This window comes from Uloborus diversus, chromosome 4 (genome assembly GCF_026930045.1).
Source record: "Uloborus diversus isolate 005 chromosome 4, Udiv.v.3.1, whole genome shotgun sequence".
Taxonomy (NCBI): domain Eukaryota; kingdom Metazoa; phylum Arthropoda; class Arachnida; order Araneae; family Uloboridae; genus Uloborus; species Uloborus diversus.
Genome location: NC_072734.1, coordinates 176,975,182 through 176,997,986, shown reverse-complemented (window position 1 = coordinate 176,997,986; position 22,805 = coordinate 176,975,182). Strand labels below are relative to the sequence as shown.

The following is a 22,805-nucleotide window of genomic DNA, read 5'->3' as shown; positions in this document are numbered from 1 at the left end:
TTGAATCAATTGTTATCAAGTTAACCATAATTCAAGATGGAATTATTTCAAAATCAGAATTTGACTTTCAAAGTTTTAGTGATTTTGTGTGAGTAGAAGGTAGATTAGTACTGATTAAAACAGAGCTTAGGATGTTTGAATGCTATATATATAAAATTTAAACAGGTTTTAAAGTTTTACTTATATATCTTTTGCCTAAAATTATTGTTTAGTAGCTTTAAAAATAAATCATCAGCAAACTACTAACTAATAAGAGTTCAATAACAATAGTGGCACAATAACATAACTCAAGCAGGGAAGGGACTTTCAATAAGTTTAATCTGTATTTACATGTCAGTTCCTTTCTAAGAAAACTTGATTCTTTAACTTTTCCAGTCAAAGTTTTTATCTCCTTTCTTTTTCAAATATTCATGGAGTTCCTATAACAAACAATATACTAAGTAGTGTAAAATATTACTACAAAATATAAAAATACAAGGATGTTCTAACAAGACTTGATGACATTTTAGAAACCATACGTGCGGATATATAGGCATCAATGAAAAGAAAAGAAATTTAGTAAACAGCAATATTTCCTCTTTGTATGCTCACCATACATGTCTGCCTCACAGCAGTCAGTTTAGCATTTTAATGCTAAGTAGTTATTATTATAGGTTTGGCAGCTATACATTGTCCGCATGCTTGGCACTAAAAGTGCCATCAAGTTTTGTTTGAACCTTTCGGTATTTAACCTGGGAACTCAATTAAATTTTTGAGGTAGACATAAAAAAACTGACCTTCCATTTTACAATACAAGTGTAAAATGATTATGGTGATATTATGATGAAAATTTGTGTATACAACAACATGACGAAAGGTGTATTAAAAATTAGCCAAATAAATTGAATGTATAGTGAATAGTCATAGCGTTGTGACACATTCATTATTTTTGGAATTTAAATTCCCATCAAAATATTAAATCATTAACCATCATATTTGAAACTCTGAGGCAAATAACTTACCATTTTACAACAATTTATTAAATTTTAACTTGGATATATAATTGACATTATCTTCACATTTAGCACATAATAGGAACTCATAAATAACAGATTCGAATCATTAATATCAATGCATTTCTAAATCGCGAAGTTGAGATGCGACGATCACAACTTTTTTACTCAATAAATTCACCATCACAAATTAACGCATATTTACTCTTCTGCGTGGCGGAGTAGAAGTAATCAGTAGTTTTATCACGAAAACAGTCTGTAGATAAAAAATGGTGAATATTTCTTTTAGTTCCTATGAACTACGAAGTACACACTTCCTGATGATTCGGCTGAATGCGTTGGAATTTTTTGTTGAACAAGCCGCGAGATATTTTTCATTTTATCTTCATTTGGTTGAGTTCAACAAAAACGAAATGGATGTTTCCTTTCCTATTACACAATGCAGTTCAGTTGCAATTTTTCTTCCAAATGAGCCGGAATGCAGAACAAATGAGCATGGAGTCCATGTGGAAGCCGGTAAATTTCAGGATGAGTAAGAATGCGATTCGAATCGACAATATATTACATAATGCAGTTCTTGGTTATGATAAATTTCTTGGGTAAATTTCACTAGTGATTAAACACTGTTACCGTAATATTTTATAGTATCACAGTATATTTTTTTCTTTTCTTCCTATGTCGGCTCCAGCCATCTTTGCACAATTTTAGGGAAGGACGCTTTCTTGAGAGCATCTTGAATGTAAAAAGTTCAACCGCCAACTGAACAGATAAATCAGCTCAGCAAAACAAAATGGCAAGGTGACGCTACAGCTCAAATTATCCAATCGGATATCACGCATTCAATTCTGACAGTTTTCCACACCCTATTCCTGACGTCATTTTAGATCATCATCTTTCCGTTATGTAATACACAACACACGCAAGCTGGTGCTGCCATCTAGTTACATTTATGGAGTGTTAAAGATCAAAAAATATAATATAAAAATGAGATCTTTAACAACAAGATTTTTATTAAATTTGGAAATTTATAAAACTATCATAAGTTATTATTTTGTAAAAAAAACCTTACACCCCCACCCCTTGAAAAGGGGATTTATCAAAGAAAGCTTATTGTATTTATTTTGATCAAAATGCAGAGTTTTCATTTCCTATGGAATTAGGAAGCGCTTTGAATGGTCAGAAAAATTGCATATGTGGTCAAAAAGCTAGGGACATTAGAAAAATATCGAACAATTAGGTCTACAAGGTATAAAATATGACTATAGTTACTTAAACACAGAAAGTAATAAAAAAAAATCTGGAATATTAACTAATAAATTTCATTAAATTACTGTCCCCTTCCTTAAAAATATATCAAATCCCCCCCCCCCTTAATTCAAGTAAATGTAGTTTGACTATAGTAGCCATATTAGTGTCTATAATAAATGTCTCCTTAATTTAGACCTTTTTTAAATGTTAATCTGAGGTAACTTGGAGAATAAACATTTGAAATCTCACTGATAGCACAGTATTAATTGTTTAAATAAGACCCTCAACCCAATTTACAAACCCATTTTTTGAAAAAATTGTGTTTTGTAATTGTGGTTAAATGGAGCTTTAAATTTTATAAAAAATACAAGAAAAGAACTTTAAAAGACCCCTATTGATAAGGAGGGTGGTGCAGTTGCCAGCTAGCTGCTATAATTTAGGGCATCATGCTACCTTAAAATTGGAATGAAAAATCTTACCATTCTTTTTTGAGCAAGCATGTTATCAATGTCAGGTTCTTTGAAATTTGGATCGGTTGCTGGGTCATCTGGCAATATCTTTCGACTCTCCTGTGTGTATGTCAAAAAGTAAATATTTACATTTTGAGCTTTTTGATCTTCATATTTTACATCAGACCAAATACAAAGTGATATTAAATCATCAATTGAAGAATTTCAGTTACACTTTGTTTTTTGTTATTTAAAACTTATATTCTTAAACATATATTTAAGGAAAATGTGGGGCAAAGTAAAACAGTTAAGACTACTAAGCTTTTTCAAAATGAACAAACTGGAAGTTTGTTTTGAAAATTACAGTACATAAAGAAAGAGCATTGTATTTTATAATAAAACTTGCATTGAAATAATATTTTTTATTTTTGGCAGTAAATTATCACTTTAAAAACAAGTGAAAATTTTTCACTTATTTTTTTCATGGGGGCAAAGTGGAAAATGAAATATTTTTTAAATGAAATATTTTCTATTCGATTATAAAAAATACTTTTGATCAAAAGAATCTGTAAATAAAGGTTAGAATGAATAAATGAAGATACTGAAAAAAAATTAAAGAATAATTAAATTAACTAGTGTATAAGAAGAAATAAATGATCGAGTAAAAGAGTGAATGAATAAGAAAATAAGTAAATTACTAAATTAAGGTATGTTAATAAAGTAGGGTCTGGTGGGGTAAAGTGGCCATAAAATCGTAGGTTTTCAACTTAGGTGGATAATAAATACAACAAATTCTTTAAAACACTTCAACTTTTTTTGTTGTTATTTTACATTGCATTATTAAAGAACACTTGGATATTTCGGTTGTTTTTATAGTTACAAGTATATTCATGAATATTCGTGTGTATACACGAATATATTCGTATCGTGTTATGCACGAGTAAACACGATCATATATGAGTAGATACATGTATACTTCAGATACATGCATGCACGTGCCCACTCAAGTATATACGTGTATATACGAGTATATAAGCATATATATATATATGTGATTACCTACAGCAGTGTATACGTGTCTACATGAGTACATACGTGACACGTGTATATACGGTCACGTTTATACGCGTGTCACGTGTATACCAGTATATCCGCGTATAAACGAACATCATATGCGCGTATGCAGTTGTATCTCGAGAAAATACGTGCATTCTTGAGTATATATGTGTAGAGTAGACGTATATATGCATATATAAGTGTACATACATATACGAGTATAAACGAGTTAATTCGTGGATACATCCAGTGCGTCTTTGTATGTTTCTACTCACGTACATATAATATGGAAGCACGAGTATATACGCATGTATACGTGTAAACACGATTATATACCTGTATAGACGTATATAAGTACATTTACCAGTACTTATAAGTGCATACACCAGTATATGTATGTATACACGAGAACATACGCTTATATACATGTCGGCCTACTGAGTGAATCTAAGCTTTTGGGCAAAAATCAAAGGAGTGTAAGAGTGGAGGATAAGAAGCAAAGAATCATAAGGAAGCTATAATCACTGACGCGCTACATGCACACAAAGCCAGAAACTGACGGATGCAAAGCAGGGCACAAATTTTTTGCACAAAGATGATTTTAAGTAACATTTTAGTTTTTAAGAAATATATAGAGCAGTTGTTTAAAGTTACGGCCTGCAGTAGCTCTAATACACGCATCGCAACAAAGGCGCAGCGGTTGATGAAAGTTTTTCAAAAGTCTCGTTATTGCAACAGAGAATGATCAGTGAATGCGACGCATTATTACATCTGCAATCCGCAAATTTCATCAATCGCTTTAAAACTTCCTTAAGACCTAAAATGTTGTGTAAAATTATCTTTGTGTATTATAAATTTGTGACTTTTTTTGCATCCATCAGTTTCTGGCTTTGCGTGCATGTAGTGCGTCAGCATTGTGCTTGTCACCATATGTTCCTTATGATTCTTGCTTCTTATCCTCCCCTCTAACACCTTTTAATAATGTGCCCAAGGGTTTAAACTCACCCTGTATACTTGTATTTCTTATGCTTGTATGTAAGTGTAAGTGTCTACTCGAGTAGGTACGCGTATATTACGTGTATATCTGATTATATAAGTGTTCTTGTGTATACGAATATAAGCGAGCATATACATGTATAGTAGAATATATAGCTGTATGGATAAAAGATACTTGCAGATACCTATATACGTATTTATTGGAGCATTTATTTGAATACGCCTATGTACGTGCCTACACGAGTATTTATGCTTATGTATACGCATATAGTCGGTATATTTAACCCCGTTTACTGTAAAAACAATGCATATTAAGTAAAACTAATATTTAATTTGTATCTGCCTTATACTTAAAGATTAAGTGACATTAGAAGAACAATATTCGTTAAGCCTAATATTATGACCACTTTATCCCATCTCACTTAATTTGTTCTAAAAAATTATCTAAAATAGATTCAGCTAAATGCTAATGAGTAAGAGTTCTCGAGACATGTAGGAAGCTTCCTGTGCAGTCAATCTGTTCCTAATTCTCACAAACAAAATTTCCCAAGAAAGTTAAAATAGATGTTTAGATTTTAAAAGTTTTCATATTCACGCAAAATTTTTTTTTTTTTACCAAATAAAATTTTGCCAGTTGTAAAATTTTGTATTCAAAATGTAGTTTCTAACTGCCCTACTCTGAAATAAAATTTTCACATTCATTTGAACATTTATTTCCAAGCTAGAGCCATTTATTTGACGTATGACCACTTTACCCCATTGACCACTTTCCCCCACCAGACCCTAATTAATAAAGAATGCATGAGAGCATTAATAAGTAATTGAATAATTAAACAAAAATCAACTATTTCACTTTGCCCCGCATGTACTTGCCTAATTGTACAAAATAACACAAATGAGATTAATATTAACTAAATAAATACTGCACCGAATATTATAAGGTCTGAATTAATATTTCAAATGTTAATTACAAGAATTTGATCATTTAATAATAGTAAAAATATTTTTCGACTTACAACAAAATACTACAATATGAGTATTAGTCCAGTCAATGAACACATTGTAGCGTGCATGGAATATGTGATAATTTTTGACTTCAGAATATTGTTAGGGGTAGTTAGTAAGTAAACATACTAAAAGTCCCCGACCCTGAGGGGTGAGCTAAAGGTGGAGGGAGGGGGGAAGAAAATTTTGGGTTTTACAAGAAAATGTCAGAAACGGAGGCAAAAATGCGTTTAAATTAAAAATTCAAGCTAAATAAATTTACTATGCAACTGTTTCTACACATATGTGTCAAATATCCAACAATTTTCTGGGTATATGTTATGAAAAATCGATGATTTTTGACAACTTTTGTCTTAAAACACAATAGTAAATTATTGTCTAAGTAATAGAAGAAAAAATGTTTTTGATTAAAAAGCATTTTAACTAAGCTAAGTAATCAACAAAATAGTGTAATAATTAAATATATATAATACAAGTACGTATGAAAATTATAAATATGTAACTTATAGCTTGGGCTATTAAATCTTTGTTTTGACACCTTTTTTCAGTTCCTAGTTTTTGGAGAAAGTCCATAATAGTGGATTCCTTGCTCAAGGTATTTTGAGAACACTTTTCTAACTTCAATTACCGTGTTTTACGTAATTAATATTTATCAATTTCTTATCGTCTGCAATGTTTATATTTCGTTGTGTTTAATTTAATTATCGACTGTCTGTTGGTAATGGCAACAATAGAAGAAACTAGATAAAATAGCAGAAATGCTTTGATGGAATATGAATGTTGTTTTTCCTGCTTGTTGTTTGCCGAAAAATACTATTTTAAATTTTTACATCAATAACTGCTCTTATTTAATTTATTTTGAACGTATTCAAAACTTTTTTCACCAAAAATATATACAAAAGCTGATCACTATTATTCAATTAACCAGGGAAATCATTCGATTAAGCGGGGATCTCCAACATTACACCTATGGGGAAATATTCGGTTCCTGGAGATTTTATTTGTATAAGAGGGGTATTTGTTTATCCATTACCCGATTAAGTGGGGCTGACAGTAGTACACTTTTTTACAGAATATATCATTTTGGATGTAGAGAAAGCAGTGAACAACTTCAATAATATCCAAGTGTGTATTTAAGAAGGAGCAAAAGAGGCCTGGTCCACTCACAAATTAAGACTTCTTATTTCAATGAATTTTCATGTTATCAAATTTACATTTGGAAAGTTTGCATAATATTTAGTTTGGACCCCTAATGAAATAAATTCCTATCTATGCTTCTGATGATGTCAGATAGGAAAAGTGCACTTAATCTGAGAAGACTCACAGGGGACCACAAGTTTTCTCCAAAAGTCACTTCCTATAAAACTAGGCACCAGTTCATTCCTCTCTTATCAGTAGTTAAATGTGATCACAGCATCAGCCTTGTGTCCATGGGCGGATTTATGGGGGGCAGAGGGGGGCAATGCCCCCCCAGTTTTGGGAGGACTTTATGTAGTAACAACACATCTTCCAAATATTTTAAAAAAAAAATTCTTTTTTGAATAGTTCAGAAGGGCATGGGTGGATTTATAGGAGGGTCATATGGGGCAATGCCCCCCCCCCCAGTTTTGGGAGGACTTTATATAGTAACAACACATCTTCCAAAATCTTAAAACAAAATAATCATGACTTTTTCTTTTTTGAATAGCTCAATGAAAATGAAGAAAAAAGCAAATGTCCTTTTCTGATGGGAGACAAGAAAAAAGGGGGGGGGGGGGACGAACATTAAATACAAATAGTACAGCTGTCACAGGGGTGCTGAAAATGTGTCTAAATTCACTATTTTGGACTGAAAACCATTTGGGCAAGTATATGAATGAAAATATAAGCTAAACGAGCTATACATTAAGCTGCAACACTTATAATAATTGACGATTATTTTAACAAATTGGAACCTAAAGCAAAGGTTAAAAAACTCCCCCCCCCCTATTAGCGCTAACAGAACGATCTACTCGTTATGATTTGTGTCCACATTTCAAGTATATTTATGCATAATATTTATGTTCTTAGTAGATAGATTAATTGGCCTTTTGAGAAATTCTAAAAAACAAAAAACAAAGTTTTTTTCCTTCTCTTTTTTTAAGAGAGAGAGAGAAAGAAAATAAATACTACTGCAAACTGAATAAATTTCAGTTATCTGAGTGTTCTGATTACATGAATCTTTTTACTTAGAGTACAATTTTACTTACTTTACAAATACTGTTTAAAAAGTAAGGTAAGTCATAATCATCTAAGTCTAAGTGAGTCAGACCTTGTCATTATTGAAATCCAAATCATTGAGTCATCAAAAGTTTTGGAAAAATTTACTGAAATTTTATAAAAGTCTATAAAAACCTAACAAAGATTGGTAAAATCGTAAAAATCCTTTAACCGTAAAAACTGACGAATTTTCGTTAAAATTTCAAACAAATCAAGCAAAAATTTGCAGGTAAGAGTGAATTACAAAGATGGCCAAATTTGCCTATAAGGTAAACAAGCTATTGCTTAGGGCCCCTGTTTTGAAGTGGGTTCCTAACTCCCCCCCAAAAAAATTCATGATTCGTTCCTTAAAAAATGGAAATTGCTTGAAAAAAACTAATTTCATTTTTATGTGCTTGAAAACCTTGAATATTTGGAAAAATGTGGCTACAAACCTTAAATTTTAAAATTTCTAACAAATGGTAGAGGGGGAGGAATGCCAAAATATGTCAAATTCAGCTGCTTGCCACATCCTGTATTAAAAATGTAAAAATCATGGTTCTCATGTTTGTTAAATATTATTTGAAATAAATTTTTGTAACTCACATGATTCATATCTTGCTATTTATTCAATCCCGAATGCAGTATTTTGGAAATTCTTTTGTATTGATTGTTTTTATCTTACTTCTTCTACATATTGTCTATCTGTTTAGCACGGAAAAAAATACACACTACTTCTATTTCTTTTCGTTTTCTGCCCCACTTGCAACTGAAGAAAAGTTCTTGTCATGAGAAATCTGTTTTCTTTTTTCTTTTAAATTTAAAATAGCTATTTCTCACAAAGTTAGAACAGGACTGTAAAAATTTACAGTCAAGTACTAAAATATCAGAGACTGGAAAGTACAAATGAAGTGCGTTAAATAATTTTATTTATTCTAGAGTCCTTGAAAATAATTAGATAAGAATTTGAAAATTCTAAGCAAAGTGGGCTCCAATTACTTCTACTGCATATTGTTAATCTGTTTAGCCAGGAAAAAAAATGATACACTACCTCTATTCCTTTTCGTTTCTGAACTACTTATAATTAAAAAAAAGTTGTTGTAATGAGAAATCTATAGTTTATTTTTTTTTTCAAACTTAAAATGGCTGTTTCTTACAAAGTTTGAAGAATACTGTATAACTGTATAATCTAGTTATCAATTTCTATGTCTATCCAATTAACCTTTATAAGACTTCAAAATGCAGCATTTTATATCCATTTTACAAAATTTCCTCCGGGGGAGAAACCCCCGGCCCCCTAAAATTGGAGTCCTGCGTCACTCTCTTGATACCAACTCCCTATCTTAAGGTGAATTCAAAAAGGACAGCATGAAAACACGCATTAATGAAAACGAAACACAAAAAAGTAAAGCATGTACTTATGCATCACAGGAAACAAACCAAAACATGAGAGTGGGGGGCAGTAAAAATGTTGCTAAAAAAGAAAAAAAAATCCTGCCCCCCCAGGAACTCAGTCCTAAATCCGCCTATGCTTGTGTCACTAGTTTGAAAGTATTTTAGGCATGTGCTCTGGAATAACCCCGAGCAGTGGCGTTGCTACAGTGCTTGCGGCCCGGGATGGTTCCTCAAATAGCCACACTTTTGTTGTGAATAACTGTCAAAGGTGTTAAAATTAAAACTAGAAATTTAATTAAAGAAAAAATAAAATACGTAACTAATTTCTATATACTTGCAAAGGAAAAAAAAGGGGGGGGGGGTGGGGATAAGAGCCCACAAATGGAAAAAAATGCTACAAAAATTGCAAATTTTAGTAAAATTAGGAGTAAGGGCAAGTTGGATTTGTTTTCGATTTTTTGCAAAGTTAGTGTTTTTTAGAGTTTCCTGGTTGACGTTAGGGATCAGTGGGCACCGAAAGGAAAATTTTCGAAATCAAAGTTTTAAAATGCAGCTTAGGTTACTTTGAAGAAGTTAAAGAAAACGGGAATGGTCGGATACTCAATTCGAAAATTTTAATCTATGAAAAATGCAGTTTGTTAGGCCATCTTTGCCAACCTAATTGCATATATATTCTAATGCAGTTGTAGGCATTAGTGAAGAGAGGTTCGCTGAAGTATCTTACTAAAATATTTTTAAGTCTGAAATCAATTTTTAAGGCATCTTTGGTGGGTTACCGAAGGTCCAGGTTCTTTTTTTGAAAACTTTTCAGCACCGAAGTCCTAAAAACGCAATTCTAGGCTATCTTTGGTGACTTTAAGGGGTTCATTAATGATGTTAGAAGACAGAGTGGGGGTGGGAGAGGTTCCCAACAAGAATTATTTGAAACTGAATACATGTTTTCTTCCTCTGATTAAACAAGTATTATGAAATATATTTATAATACTCGTTTAATGTCTACCAATACTTAGCCTACCACACAGTTGAAATAAGCAAGTAAATTCTTGCTAATTTGATAAAAATGCAAATCCTCGCTGACTTGTGAGCAAATTATTATAATATGCCAACTGCTCCAGCTCTTTGATAACATAGCAGCTACTGCCCATTCTATTATTTATCTTAATGTTCATACTGTTCAACTTTTCCTATTTTCATGATTTTCAATTTACATTGTTAATATTCTTTTGGGTTTCTTGTTGTTGTTTAGTACACTTGCCAGCATACTACCTAAATTGTATAATATATATTTATATATATATATATATATGTTCCTAGTCCATAGATATTTCATAAAAAGAAAAGTAAAACAATTTAACAGGTACTGCATAGTTCTAAGGTTTTTTTTTTTTTTTTTGAACTAATGAGAAAATATCCGAAATAAAAACATTTCAGTTAAATACACACAAAATAAGTTTAAGTAAATAAATAACTGCAAATTAAATATTACAACAATAATTTGATTTGTTGAACTCAAATAACTTTAATGAGGAAAAGTGTGTTCTTCAAATTTAAGACAATACAAGTAAGTAATACTTACAACTTGTGGAAAATGAGAACAGAAAATCTTTTTCACAGTTTCTATAGACCTATAAGAAAACAAATGTTTTAGAGAATTTTTATAGTTTATTTATATTAGCAAAAACTTCATTATGATATATTAACTTAGACAGATAAAAACATTTGTTGTGAGTTCATCGACTTGCATTTCTAATCATTTTGCCTTTGAACACTTTAACTTGAAGACAATCAGTGGCATAACTTAGGGCTAAAAGTGAGGGGGGGGGGCAAAAAAAAAAAAAAAGAAAGAAAGAAAAGTAAAAGCCATAAAACTTTTAGTGGCAGCAAAAAATGAAAAAAAAAAATTTTTTTTCAGGCTAATTTTGAGAGTATTGTAGCAGATAAATGGAAATTGATGAAAGTCTAGCAACTTAACTCCAGTTTTCTTAAAGATTTTGATGCATTTTGTGCACAATAACTTTCCCTGAAGAACCATGGACCAGGAGTGTCCACCCCCTTAAGAGCAAGGGGTCCCCTTAAATATTGCAACAATCCCCCCCCCCCCAAATGAGAAAAATACCTCTCAAAAACATCCCCCTAAAAAATTCAATGGCGCAGTCTGCGCCTTGACCTCTCCTCTCTAAGTGGGCACTCCTGTGTGATCACGTATATGTGATCATTCGTATATGTGATCATTCGTGTCTCCCTTCAGCTGTGTTAAATTTTGGGTTGCTGTTTCCAAAATTTTTGGGCTGAAAAAATTATTTAAAAAAAACTTTAAAAAATATTTTTTTAATGATTTTTGCATGCATATTTGAAGAGTTCTTTTTACGGAAGGGAGAGAGGAAGGGGGGATTCCTTATAGTTTCCCAAAATTTCATTATTCAGAAAATTTTACTTGAGTAAACTATCACCCCTGAAGTATTTATACATTCAAATGTTTTAAAAGTGTTTTTTAGTAAATTGTTGCTGATAACTGATAACTTAGAAGCTGGTTCAAAAAACAGAAAATCCAGTTCTTGAAAGCAGCAGCTACAGCATCCAAGAACTGCAGCTTCTCCTTTGTTTTGGGCTCGAATTTCCTGATAGCCAGCGACAAATGAGCCAGGTGTTCTTTCACTGAAGCTCAGATTTACCTTCATACTGGAAGCTAAAATTAATTTAGCACATTAGGGAGGGTCTAAGCAGGGCGCCGCTCAACATTATATCAAATAGATGAATCGAAAACAATGACAAAACTGCACTGTCTGGATGTCGTAATTGGGCTGTTGGTTGTTCTTTGTTTGGTATGCTTGTGGTTCTGCCTTAGCAGTGGCTTGGAGCGATAACCTACACCTTAATACTATTTTTGGTACATACAAATTTAGCAAATCAAAATAAAAATTTATCATAAAAATTACTTTGGAACAGATTCATTGCCAACATTTAATGATGTTAAAGAACCTGAAAGAAAAAAATAACATTAGAGAAAATAAATAAACAAATAAATTTTGCTCAGCAAAGACATTACATTCATCATTCAAGACTAGGAAATTTTAAGATTTTTCAACTTTACCAATGTATAATACTCCTTTTATTTGAACTTTTAACAGAAAAAAAATTCAGTCTTTTCTGAATAGTAATACACTACTGTTAACATTTCATCAGCAAATCAAAAAGTGATTTACACAGTGGAGGCTTTAAATAGAATAATTTAAAAATTAATGTAACATATAAGCTAATAACAGGAAATATCCAACGTTATTTAGTAATCTGTTTATTTGTGCTAAACAACATTCGATATTTCCTGTTATTCCTCGGCAAAGGTATTTATTTATTGCTTAATATAAGCTAATATTTGAAAAAAATAAAGCACTATGAAAGATTTGTTTGATATAATTCAAATTAGCTCCGTAGGTGACTTGTGCAAATATGAATAAACGATCAAATGTACGAAGCAAAAGATACAACAGGCAATTTATTTTTTAAATTCAATGTTTGAGAATTGAGACACAATCAAATATATAATTTTTTGTCTTTCCAAAAAAAAAAAAGAAAAAAATCTTTTTTATAATATTAGGACACTGGTACAGTAAAACCACACTAGGTAACGTGAAAGTAATCCAAAATCGGGAAGCAAAAGATAGAACAGGTAATATTTTTTTTACAAATTCAATGTTAGAGAATTGAGACTCAATCAAATATAGTATAACTCCAATTTAACGATTGTCAAGGGACTGAAAAAAGTTATTGCTAAAATTGCAATAGAGGACCATAGACATTCAATGCAGTCAGATCCGGACCAATGAAATATATCATTAAATTGAGGAAATCGTTAAATTGGGCATTGTTAAATCAAAGTTATACTGTATATAAATTTTTACCTTTCCAAACAAAATCTCTTTCATGAAATTAGTACACAAGTATAGAAAAACCACACTAGTTAATGTGAAAGTGATTAAAAATTAGGAAGTAATTCTTCCACACTACACTCAAAGCATCTGGTTTTAATGAGAAGAAAGTGGACAAAGAACTCAAGCCATAGGAAAATGATTTTGAACAAGGAATAGCTCTAATGAAAGAAAACTGTATGCAGTGGTGGAGAAATTAAAATGTTATCTTAATCATTTCTTCAACAAATTCAAGTAGGCGAAAATTCTTTGAACTGAATTCCTGAAAAAAGGATTCTATAAAACTATTTAGTTCAGCTTAGAAATCTGTATCCATTTAGAACCCGATATCAAACAAAATATAGGATGTTGAAAATAGCTCAAGAGAATAGCAAATAAATCAAAAGTTATAAGAAAGTGGTTTTGTATTTTGTTAGTCTTCTACTTTCAATAGAGAGAAACAACTTTTCAGGCCATTTTACTTCCTCATTGGTTTATTCAAAGTTTTAAGGATATTGTTCAGTAGAATATTTCACATCTATTATGTCATCAAGTTTGTCACTTTATTTTAATTTTGTGCTAGAATAAACGCATGTGCCAAAATGCCCAGATTGGATTTACTTCTACATGTTTAAGGTAAAATATTTCCCCCATATAACCCCAGATTTCCATTCTAGCGAATGTTAGATTGAAAGACATTGGAATTTAGTGATTCCTCAAGTCTTAGAATATTTTACCAGAAACATGTCAAAAATGCAGGAACAGTTGCCCATTGGTGTTTCAAACCAACTTGAAATTTCCCCCCTGCCCCCAATTCTTTCCAAAATTCCCACTTTCATTAATTAAATCTAAGTCCCTGATAGTTTCTGTTTTGCCTGGTATGTGGACGCCCTTTGCTGTGGTGTAAACTTTTCATCGTCAGCAATCACTCTCAATCAGTGATTCGGATTCAACTCTCTTCAAATAGAGACAATAAATTCAATAAATCAGGGAGAAGAGTGCACAACTCCGTAGACTGCAATGCGGTGAGTTGGAAATAACAGAGCAACCTAAAAAAAGTCAAACAGGGCGAGTCTAAAAGCCACTTCTCCAAAAGCATTATGCAAACAAAACAAGCCCATGGAGAAAAATTGAGAGAATGTCGATGTAAATTCGTGGATAATTAAAGCATATTTTTTAAACACTCAATTTTTCTTTTTTAAGAAAAACTGAAGGAAAGTCATCGAATTTCTTTCCATGCCGACCTCCGTCTCGGAAATTTTGTCCAAGACGGAAATCCGTCCTGAGACGGAAGGTCTTGCACCCATGCTTTTGATCATCGGGTACAAACAAAGAACAAAGAAACACAATCACCTTTATATATATATATAGATAATAACAAGGACAAAAAAAAACCTTTACCGAGATCCAAGTTGTGCTGCTTATAAGAAAAGATGTGTCATTTACTGGTACAGAAGCATCATATCTCTTACTTCATAGTTCAGTATCGAAATTTTTATTTGATTTACAGAAGAAAGGCAACCATGAAGAAATTCTGCTTCAGCTGTAATAGCTTGATCAGGAAATATTTTTCAAATGCCCAATTGATATCTTTATTTAATGTCATTTTTGGAACATGGTTTTTAGGCTGTAAAAAACATAACATCAGGGGGGGGGGGATACACATGGAACTGACTTTTTTTCATAGTGACATGATATTGTACTAACACTTTATCCCACGATTATTGATTAAATACTCTGTTTAAACTAAAAAATATTAAAATACACACCAATAGACTGAAAAGAATCTGCACCAGCACAAATGTAGAGGGGCTTGTTATGATCTAGAACAGTATTTTTACTGGAAAAGAAAACACACTAAACTTATGCAAAACCATACAAAGGAAAATGAGATTCATACAAAAGCAACTTTTAACTAAAAATAAAACTTAAACATATGCATCTAATGTAAATAAATAATATTATTACATTATTAATGTACACAAAATGAATTTTGAAAATATTTTAGCTTACTCATTGAATTCATCAGAAGAAACACACACACACACACACACACACAGGTATTATTTTACTCAGAAATTTGTTTTGAGTTAAAGAGGATTCATACTGAATTTCGAAATAAAATGAAGGAGTAAAATGAGATTTTGAAGAAGTACTTTTGTGCTGTCCTTATATATATAAATGATCTCACACTTTTTTTTCAACATATTTGACCCCCTTCCCCCTTTGTCACAAAGTGTCAAACTTTACCTTACTCCTCCCCTTGTCACATGTTATATTCTTCACAAACATATTGTGACAATAACTGTGTGATGTCACTTTTCGTCATCATCTCTATTCTTCTTGTCACAATTTCATGAACCCGTCTCCTCTTCAAAGCATGACATCACTTGTTGATGGCCCCTTTTACCATGTCAAAACTGCTACTTACTAAACACTTGTTTTTTTAACACAATCCCTTAAAATAGTTCATATACTTACGCATTTTTAAATATTTAAATAATAATAAGACAAAATGATTTTTGCTGCTAAGAATGTAGTAGAAGGAAAAGCAACAACTGTAAAATTTGAAAAAATAGAGCTAGCACCATTTAAGTGTGTTTTACTTCACTTGTCTCTTAGCCAACTAATAATATTTTCACCTTCAACTTTTACGACTTCTATAACCAATTTGTAAATCACAACTTTATGAAAAAAATAAATATATGAAAGTACTACATTAAAATTGCCCTTACGCCTTTGTGAGGAAGTTCAGTTGTCGATCAAAGTATTTTAAATTACTGTCATAGAGGAAGGTTGTGTAGTCTTGAACTAAAAAAGGATTTAAAAAACCAAAATGAAAGAGTGAGAAGGGCCCTTCAAAAAAATTTCCTAAATGAAGGAGTACTGGAGGAGTTTTGAAGGAGCGTACAAACCCTGTAAAATAAAAATACCATTTGGGCAGTAGTGAGGCGTGATAGCAGCAAGTTTGGTATCTGTTAAGCAATATAATTCAGGGGTGCCCACCTGGGAGGGGGGGGGGAGGGTCATGGTGCAGACTGCGCCATTGAAATTTTTAGGTGAGGGTGTTTTGATGAGTATTTTTCCCTTTTGGTGGAGGGGGGGGGCTCTTGATTTGGGGGGTGCTGTCCACCCTTGCTCTTAGCCGGGTGGGCACCCTTGTATAATTAGACCACATTCTCAGAAATTATTATTTCAGAAATTATTTATTCTTCAACTCATTGATATTTTACTGGTAGTAGTGATACCAGGATATTTCCCTCATATGGGAAATATCTGTATCTTTTTTCTCCAGTCAGCTGAAGAAACATCTACATTCTTGTCCATTAGGCAAGGGAATACTTATTTAGAGAAACATCAGTTGGGTTGGGACTAATCCGAAGTGCAAATAATCCGCGGCATTTCACGCTTTCAAAAAAAAAAAATTTTGATTACCTGAATGCAGATAAGTGTACCCATTTCAACTCACCAAATGCAAAATATTTTTTTTATACATTCCTATTTCTACCTTGCCCTTTCCTTCCAATGACATCAAACCTCCCAACGTTCCAGAAACCTGATTTTTTAATAAACACTACTTACTGCTTTAGATCTATACTATGTACTGATTTTTAGATCCATGCATGTAAACAAGTGTCTGTACCAGTCTGTTCGAAAAAATTCCCTGCCCCTCCCCTCGACATTTTTGGAATAACCTAGTTTAATCTCTTTCAGTTAATCTATTTGCACAATTTGCCCGCATATTGCGTAATCCATTTGTAATAACGAGCAATCCTATTTTTGATTTTACATACACTATTATTGCTTTAGCTTTAATTTAAATGCAAGCAAATTTTACTATTTTAAGCAATTGTAAACACTAATATCATTTTTTACAAATTTTATGGATTATCCACGGCTACCATGCCACCTTATTTCACAGATAGTAGGAGTTTACTGTAGTCCAGTACAATTCAGATTAGGGCGAGGATCCTTAGAAAGGAACCTTTTTTTAAAATGATTCAATTTGAATTTTTTTTTTTTTTTTTTGTGGAAGATAAAATAATATTTGTTACCATTCATCACCAGATGTCATAATGGTTAATTTCATAGGCTAAGTACAAGTCTTTTTAATTGCGTGTAAAAGAAAGAATGATAAAACATTAATCACATAATAAAAGAATACTAATGAAATATATTTAGTCAAACCTCTGCATCATGTCACTATTCCGACTACCAACAAATTATGGTTACAGTCCGAACATTGTCAAACAGGCATAGCGTAATTAAACAACAACTTGTAATAAAAATACAAATTAAAAAAATTAATCAGCAATTTGATTAGATTTAATCGACAAAATTTTGTATTATTGTCTAAGACAAATCTAAAATCATACAAAAAAAATTCATTTTTTAAATTTAACACTAAATTTTTTTTTCAGGGCTTGCTTACTTTTGAATAATGATTCTTACAGTCCTACTCTCTACAACATTGATTTTCTATTGAAAAAAAAAAGTGCTTTACTGTAGCATGTTATCAACAACAAAGAATCCAACAATAGACTTTTCACTTTTAATTACAATCTGATTGTATCCTGACAACTATTTCCTCCTTTTTGAACATTGAAGAACACATTCTTTTCAATAGATTTAGGTTGTGTATTCCTTGCCAATCTCAAGGGGTTTAATATTATCTCTTTAACTCATATGAGAAACTTGCATTGACCATTCAACTATGGAATAGTGGCTATGGTCTTTCTCTTCTCCTACTACTTTCGTAGTCCTGTATTAAATCCATCTGCTTTGCATTGCTTTCCATTTTCAATCATGTGAAAGGTTAAAATCTGTCACTTTTAAGACCCATGTACATGGCCGGCCTTTGTTCAAATGGCGTGCATGAATAACACAAGTCTTTCATTGTTTGTCAGAAATTCCTATCTTATAAAACTTTCCATTTGTTTCCATCGTTTCATTAAAAATATTTTGGTAATTAAGGAGGAAAAAAAACCTGTCTAAACTGCATGAAATGGGCGGGTAAGTGAGTTACACAACGAATCACATGTGTGAAATCTAGAGCCACTGAATATTAAGATTATATACTATAAGTTAGGAACCATTTTAAAAAATTTTGACATTCAGGTGTCGCAATAACAAAGTTTGACTGCATATTTATATCAATATCAATTTATCTATGTCTATATATAGGTTGTAATATTGTACCTGCAAGCTGTACCAAAAACCATGTGACTTATTGAAGCTCTAGTTTTAGTAATTAAAGTCTCAGATTTTGATGATACAAATTGTAGACTTGCTCCATAATAATGTGCAACGTATCGTAAACACTTGCATAACATTTTCCTTTTTTCAAAATCTTCACTCTGGAAGAAAAGAAAATATTAATAATAACATCTTGTTCATAATGAAATATTAATAATTTATGCATAATTTAAAAAAATAATTATTCAATGTGATACAGTAAAACCTGTGAAGTTGACCACCTGTCTAAGTTGACCGCTATTTACAGGCACGGAATTAGTCCTTATCATATAAATCCAGCTTTGTAAGTTGACCGCCTGTTTAAGTTGACGACTAAAGTAGTGCACCGCAAGTTGTCAACTTACACAGGTTTCACTGTACTCTCATTCATTTTTATCTTTCAATGAGATATTTTCCGTTATTTAAAGTTGATAAAAATGTGCCAGTTTCACTGAAAATAATGGAACATGCCAATTACAATGAGGAATTGAACATAATGTTTAAAATCCAAGTCAAAATCAATATAACGGTATAAAAAACAGAACAACTTTCTTTCAGTTTTTGAATTCTTTAAGATGATTTAAATCTACACAGCAAATTTCATTTACTCAAAACAATGTATAAGAAATACTAGCATTAATAACTTGACTATTTTAAGATATCAGTTTCATATCTTTCCTTAAAAAAATCATTTTTCAATAACTTAATGCTTTTCACCTATGTGCTATTAAGCAATCATTAAAAATTGTGAAGTTTCATACTTAAACTTTTCAAATACACAGAAAAAACATACATCAGAAAAGTTAATTAAATACTGAATGAATTTGAGTGTTTTTTTTTTTTTTTTTTTTTTTTTTTTTTTTTTAATGACGCAGGGAAGGTTGAGAAGAGTTTAAGCAAACACCACTTGATTAACCAACATTGTTCCAGCAATAATCAAATTTAATTTAATTGTGTTGAGGGAAAAGAGATATTTAATGAGTTTATAAGTTGAGTTTAAAATTAAACTGAAAACTTGTGTCAATCATTTTTAATATGATCATCTAAACTAAGAAACATCCTCAATTAATATAAATAGCTATAACTCAACTAAAAACAGTAAGAAGTATTTTGGTTGGCGTTAAATTTTAGCATCAGTATTTCTGATAGAATGGTCTTAATAATCTCAATTTTTTACAGCTAAAATTTTTGGCTCACTCATTGCCTTAGTGGCAAAAGTTCAAAATTGGCAGGTTAATACTCTAAATCTGCTAATCCATATGCTGCTTCAAGAAGTGTCATTCACTGAAATCCCATTGGAAGACATCTTCCCCTTTAAAATTGGGAGAAGTTGAAGTTTAGTCTTCATAGTGCTGAGGTAAATTGGAGCTGAGCTATTCTTCTCACATGGCACATTATAACGATAATGTAGGAACCATGTTTTTAAATAACAACGTTGAAGAACCAAAAACTTGCAGAGATGAAATTTTGAAAAAAAGAAAAAAGTTACCTGGAAAATGTCATACTTAGTTCCTATCATCAAAAGAGGTACAGGGAAAATATCAATAGAATCATAATCCTGAAAATTCAAAATGAACAATTACAAATTTCATATACTTATCTGATGAAACAAATTACACTGAATGTTTTTAATGAAATACATATTCTTAATTTAAAAAGTTAGAAAATTTTAATATAATTACACTGAGCGTGAGCAGCCACAATATTATGATTACTTGACAGTTATGTATATATGCAAAACGGCTATAACTACCCGTTTTTGTCGCTGGAGAATGAGATTACTATATAGAGGAAATGTATGAGAAGTAAAAAATTAAATTCACTGCGTTGTTTGAAAAGAAATGAGCAAAAAACATGGTTTAACTGAGTTTGAAAGGGGGATGACCTAAAATCTTGAAGTGTTGGAACCAATATCAGCAAAACAACTTCACTTGGGAAGTGCACAGGAACAGTAGTTATTAACGTTTACAGAGAATGGACTAACAGGCAAAAACAGGACCTCAATGTCAGATTTGTGGTCATCACTGGCTACTGGGTGCTCAAGCTGAAAGGAGTCTTTCCAGAGCTGACCAGTCCAACAAAACAGCAACAGTACTTCAAATTGTGCGGAAACCCAATCTCGAACATACACTGTATTAGCTATAGAAGACAATGACCTGTTTAAAAGTCTGTACAATCTGTACTATCTGAGTGGAATAAAAGCAGACGTCTCCAGTTTGAGTTCAAGGAATGAAGAGAAGGTGATTGATAAGGGACATGTGGGCCAATGAATTGCATTTCCTATAACACAATGCAAATGGAAAGTTGTGAATATGAAGGAAAAAAAGCATGAAAATAACGTCTCCTACTGCATTGACAAGGCATTGCTTCAAGTTAGGGGACAAGATTTTATGATTTGGGGGATGTTTCTTTGGCATCCTATGGATACTTTGATTAGAGTGAAACAACTTCTGAAAGTCCAAGGGAATTAAAATTATATATTGTCGATCAAGTACATTTGTTTACATTCATGATGTACCCCGTCAAAAATGGATACATCCAACTGTAAAATAAATCCTTACTAACATTATAAATGCGAAAGTGACTTTGTTTATATATTTGCTTGTTTGTAATTCTTTCACGCCTTAATTACACAACTGATAATCATGAAATTTAGTAGACGTTGTCATGAGTGCTAGTGTCAACATAAAAAGAAAGCATTTCATGATTTTTATTCCAATTTTAAAGAAAAATATAGATTTGAGATTATCTCATTGCTAAAATTTCACATTTGTTCAATTTTTGCAGCATGTTAAATCCTTTAAATAGCTGCACAATGTGAATTTTACCTGAAGTTCGCGGGATAATTAGAACACCCCTAAAACCTTCATTTAAATGATAATTTCATGTTATAAAAGAATGCTTATATTCATTTTTGAAGTGTCGTCTGTGGTTTCTGGTCACGGAATTGAAATTAAATAAAATTTAATAACTGTTTCGTAGCAAACGATGGTTTTGTGAAAGAAAGTAATTGGTTTCTTTTTCATGCTCTTTTTAAAAAGAAAAAAGTCTGAGCTTTCTGCCAGTTTTAATAGTTTTTGTGGAACATTGCATTGCATTGCACCCCGAAGCCCCCCCCGTGTCTACCGTGTTTGCAGTTTACCAGTTTTAGATGCCCAAAATGACTCGGACAAATGGGGCCACAGGGACAGTTCAATAGTAGATAGGCTAAATTATGATAAGTCGATATACGTTAGTTTTAAAATTATTTTTAGTCATAAGCTTTAAAAAAATTTTATTGAATTTTCAAAATTTAATTTATTAATACATGCTGCTGTCAACCTGGAAAGATCGTGCCTGATGCTGGTTAATATAAAGTTGACAGAAGTTTTGGGATTTTAAAGAAATCCAAAGAAGTCTAAATCGAAATTTTTAGACATAAAATTGCATTTTTCTAAAAATCAATAGGATTTTTCTTAATAGAAAAGCCAGATTCCTGGACATGCAGCACTTGACGCCATTCATTTTTGAGGTAGGCCATGCGACGCCGGGCAATGCAGCTAGTCTTATCATAAAGTTGCCCAGGTCTACAAATGGTTCAAAGAACATGACAGAGGCACTACTTGCTTAGTTGGCTTGCACAAGTACCCAATCTCAATCTAAATGAGATCGATAGGGGTACCAGGTAACTAACTGTATCCAGCACCTTTATATCTTAAGGAGTTGAAAAGTGCTATTCATCCTCAAATTCTGTACACTTTGATTGAACTGGTTTTTCTTTTTCAATAAAAACATATAAAATGGTCAGTCAGATTAAGGGACTGCTATTGAGCATTTTAATCTATTTCAGTTGCTTAGTTTGAAAATTACTAAGTGAGTATTGTAAAAACATTTCTTGAAACACAAAATAGGGGTCAGAAAAATCAACAGGCTGAGTGAAATGAACAGTCTACAAAAAGTTACTTATATCTTAAAAAGAGCCTGGATCACATGCAAATATATTTGAGCATATTGTGCAACTGCATAGTTTTGCTTCTTTTGATTTTTAACTGTCATTAGGCTTTCTAAATTTTCACTACTTAAAAAGAAGTTCAGGCTGTACACTTCAGTTGCTAATTTTTTGATTTCTTAAAATACAGGACTTTTTTTGGTTGCAGGAAACCAGAGATTGAACGCTAAAGCAGGAGCCTCCTGCTAAACTCAGGAAATTGGCACATCTGCATGTATATACAATCTAAAACTTTAAAAGTATCAAAAATAACATGTAACTTCAATATGATTTTTGTGCAACACAGGACAGGCACACACACATGCATAGATACAAAAAT

The 22,805-nt window shown here is 31.8% G+C and overlaps 1 protein-coding gene across 1 annotated transcript in view; it reads right to left on the bottom strand.

Moving 5' to 3' along the window:
* The window catches only part of LOC129220198 (cytoplasmic dynein 2 light intermediate chain 1-like), a 35,163-nt gene continuing 12,358 nt past the window's right edge, over positions 1-22,805 (bottom strand). The window contains exons 8-14 of the mRNA XM_054854562.1: positions 19,988-20,056; positions 18,463-18,620; positions 15,033-15,103; positions 12,295-12,337; positions 10,935-10,983; positions 2,720-2,809; positions 1-419 (exon numbers count right to left, since the gene is read on the bottom strand). Coding sequence (XP_054710537.1) covers positions 363-419; positions 2,720-2,809; positions 10,935-10,983; positions 12,295-12,337; positions 15,033-15,103; positions 18,463-18,620; positions 19,988-20,056 — 537 coding nt within the window. The 3' untranslated portion in view covers positions 1-362. The remainder of the gene's footprint in view (positions 420-2,719; positions 2,810-10,934; positions 10,984-12,294; positions 12,338-15,032; positions 15,104-18,462; positions 18,621-19,987; positions 20,057-22,805) is intronic.